Raw genomic sequence first — 3,710 nt, 5'->3', positions numbered from 1 at the left:
GTTTATAAATCTGATTGTCAGAGAAATATTGAGAGCAAGCCTTTTATGCTTAATTCTTTCACCTTGATCTTCTATGTGTATCTTAATCGTACATGTGTTATGTATAATACAATTTGGCCCTGTTTGGTAATTAGTTGATAGCTCGTTTGATCTTTCAATTATACAAGATGATAATCACTGCAGCTTATAATACAAGGGACTAGTTTAGGTGCTTTAGAATTTTTAGGGATACATAAAACATATTGAAAACTTGCTCATTAGTTTTTTCTGACCATAATTATTTCTTCATCTGTAAAATTCATTACTCATTACATACATAAAAATTGTATTACATAATAAAAAGTACACTCATTGAGTTGAAAAAAAAAAACAATTGAAAAAAAAAATTGATCATTATTAGAAACCTAGGAATCATTGATCAGCAAAATAATATATTGTGTTCAAACCAAAACTAGTAGTACATTGTCTAACCCTTCAATGCTTGCAACACAGGTCTAGAAATGTTTACCTTTGGAGATGCCGTCTGAGGACCGAAAAACTCTGTACACATCTCTCCTAGGAACTTATCAACTATGTCAAGGTAAGCAGGACATGTAAGACGGGAATAGTAAAGAAGAAACTCTTCGACATCAAGCTTATGTTCAACATTCCCCTTATCCATCGTTTCTAATTCCTTCAATTTCTCTGCTACAAAACACAGCCTGTTTTCTCTGACGCTCCTCGAACACAGTTCAGGTTTCCTCTTATTCCCTGGACTAACATTCAATCCCTTGCTCTTCAAAACCTCTCTTATTTCTGCATTATTATTCTCCTTAGAAACACAATTCCCCTTTTTAAAATCACCCCTTTTCTCTGGTTTTTTAACATTGTCTTCAGTTCTTGCAGCATAGTTATGACAGTTTTCCTTCTGAGAAGAATGATCTAAGAAAAACTGCTGACTCTTTTTTGTCGTTGCACGAACCGTGCTCTTTTGAGCCTTCTTCTTAACCTTGCCCTTACGCGAGTCCCATTGATGAGTAAACTCATTGTAGAGATTGTCCAACTCGTTGTCATACCCTGATTCACCATCTCTTCCTCTATTGGTGTCGCGCCCACAAGAGAAGGGGTGAAAGGGGGGTGTTTTAGGCAGCCTTTCATAAGTGCTTCCTACAGAAAGAAAAGACTTAACATTATCTATAGTTTTTTGGAAGAACTTCTTGGTGTTGGATATGGAGTTTCTTAGTAGCATCGTTGTTCGAGTTTCAAAGACAAATAACAACGTTGCAGCAGCTTCTTCATAAACAACAACAACATACAATGAAAGGAGAGACTATGTTTTAATATTGTAAGCGAAAATGGTGTTGGAGATTAGTATAAAAAATTGAGGATTGTGCTTTTTTGTAAGGAATTCTTTGGATCACACGCTCCTTGGCTTTCATAGTGTTCTCTTCTACCTTACTTAATGGTCCCTGTCTAAGATTATCAAAAGTGCCAAAGTTTTTTTAAAGCTTTGAAGGGGGGAAATTCACAAGTATTTTATAGGGTTAAATAAATTAGACAATTTGATTGCACTTTCATTTTTTGTACTTTATTTTATGCTATATAGTTTGGTGTGTAGCCACTTTAGGGAATTGACAGGCTCTTTGCTTTTGATTAGTCTCTAATCTCTCTTTCCCTTCAATCATGTTAAACTTTTTACCCTAATAAGACTAATCAATATCTGTATTATTGATGACATACATTAACACATGTCTAAGTGTCATACTCCTACTACTATACGGAGTATTAAACTTGTCTATGTTTCCGGTCCAAAATGAAGTGGCAAGTGTCGATACTTATGCTTAGAGTATTGAGAATCTCATACATTGATTAATCTGATCCAAAATGAATGTCAAGTGTCCATATTTATGTCTAAAGTATTGAGAATCTCATACATTGATTAATATGGTCTAAATTAAAATGAAGTGTCAAGTGTCCATACTTATGTCCAGAATATTGAGAATCTCACACATTATTTAATTTGGATTATTAGTTGTACGCTTGTACCGATGTATAGTGCGTTAGTTGAGTACTTGATTCACATGAAGCATAACTATGCTAAGCATTATTAAAAGTAGTATATAGGTAAGTTTAAGTGATGAATGTTACTAGTTACAAGCATACACATTTAGTAAGAAATAACCGTGAAGAGGACCCATACCCATAAATTTGGAGGAGAGTCTTAATCAGACAAAGAGAGGTAGTAGCTATATTGAGACTCAAGGTTCGTGTTTATGAAGGTTAGAATTGCATTTACTATTTACTTGACAAACACATCTTTTAGAAAGTCATGTGTCAACTACTTCTGTTAACCAAATCAATGTTTTTAGATGTGACTTAATTTATTCAAGCTGTATGGTTTGAAAATTAATGTTTCCTTGTTTTTGGATGTTTCTTTCTTGTTTTGTAAGAGTATAACATTTAGGTTTTTACTAATGTGAAAAAGAAAGGTAATTACTTTTAAGTTGAATTTATACTCTTCCATAGGAATATAGAGGTATAGCTCATTTTCTCAACCTTTGTTAGTGTAGTGGATAAACTTGGTAGAGCTTAGCGTCATAAGTAGACTCTGCGTTATTTGATAATTACCACATATTTATTTTAGGCAGTCTAAATATTAGTTCATTTGTTGAAAGTCTATCTAAATTTACACAACTATTGGAGAACATAAAGCGTTTTCTAGTGGAATGATCAAACAATCAATAGTGTTTTTATAAAGCTGGCATACATTAAGGTTTTATCCTAAACTACTTGATTCCTGTTAGGACCGAAGGTGTATAATACGGAGAATATGATTTTGTCGCTTATGAGTCATAATGACTCTCATAATATGGAAGTATAATTTTGACTATAAAAAATGATTAGCAAAGTTAGACAGTTAGACTAGTAGTATTAGCGGCACTAAACATTAGAATATGTACTTATCATGATAGATTGGTTTCCAATGTTGTAATTATAATATTAAGGTCACCGTGATTGCCGCATGAACTTAGAAAGAGAATTTCTTTTTGTCTTCCCAACACCTCTTCCTAAATAAAAAAAAGAAAACAAGTTTGACTGTCTAATCAAATATCATCAACCAACACCGTGTATGCTCCATCATCCATACATAATAAGGCTTTAAACCAACTTTTTATTTTGATTTTTATGGCATGCAATTTTCTTGACGAAGAGCATCTTAATTTTAGTGTTTAAAGGGCTTTATTTCTTATCTTATGTCTTTTATTTAAAATCTTTAAAAAGGAAGAAAGAAAAATAATTTGGTTTTGGCGCCAATGAGTTTTGCCTAATTCTTCAAATTAAAATGCCATTTTAATCTTTTGCATTCACAAAATGACTAAGCTAAATGTGAATACTTACAATGTTTTAAAAGGAGATTATTGATGTGTGAAATTTAAATTCTTATTTATAAGTTACATTTGTAAACTATGAAAAGTTAGCTTCTACGAAGTATTAGTTTTAGTCGTAATCTTTTTTTGTAAGTAATTACTTCCTCCGTTCTGTTAATATTGCAACAAGGATGAAATTACGCATCCCAAAACACATTTTATATATTAAATATCTATAATTGTGAAAGAGTAAAAATTATAAAAAGTTGATATTGTGAAAGTATTATATGAGACGAATCCAACAAGATCTCACTTGACTATATTTTGCTTAGCGTATAACTCATATTATATGGTCAAACAAGA

The 3,710-nt window shown here is 32.1% G+C and overlaps 1 protein-coding gene across 1 annotated transcript; it reads right to left on the bottom strand.

Moving 5' to 3' along the window:
• Positions 1-227: 227 nt before the first annotated feature.
• On the bottom strand, positions 228-1,545 carry LOC145634276 (uncharacterized). Its single transcript, XM_081685698.1, has one exon. The coding sequence runs from the start codon at positions 1,226-1,228 to the stop codon at positions 467-469; it is 762 nt and encodes a 253-aa protein (XP_081541824.1). The 5' UTR covers positions 1,229-1,545; the 3' UTR covers positions 228-466.
• Between the last annotated feature and the right edge of the window lie 2,165 nt (positions 1,546-3,710).

Source organism: Chenopodium album, chromosome 6 (genome assembly GCF_948465745.1).
Source record: "Chenopodium album chromosome 6, dcCheAlbu1.1, whole genome shotgun sequence".
Taxonomy (NCBI): Eukaryota; Viridiplantae; Streptophyta; class Magnoliopsida; order Caryophyllales; family Amaranthaceae; genus Chenopodium; species Chenopodium album.
The sequence above is the reverse complement of the archived record's forward strand: the minus strand, read 5'-3'. Positions and strand labels throughout refer to the sequence as shown.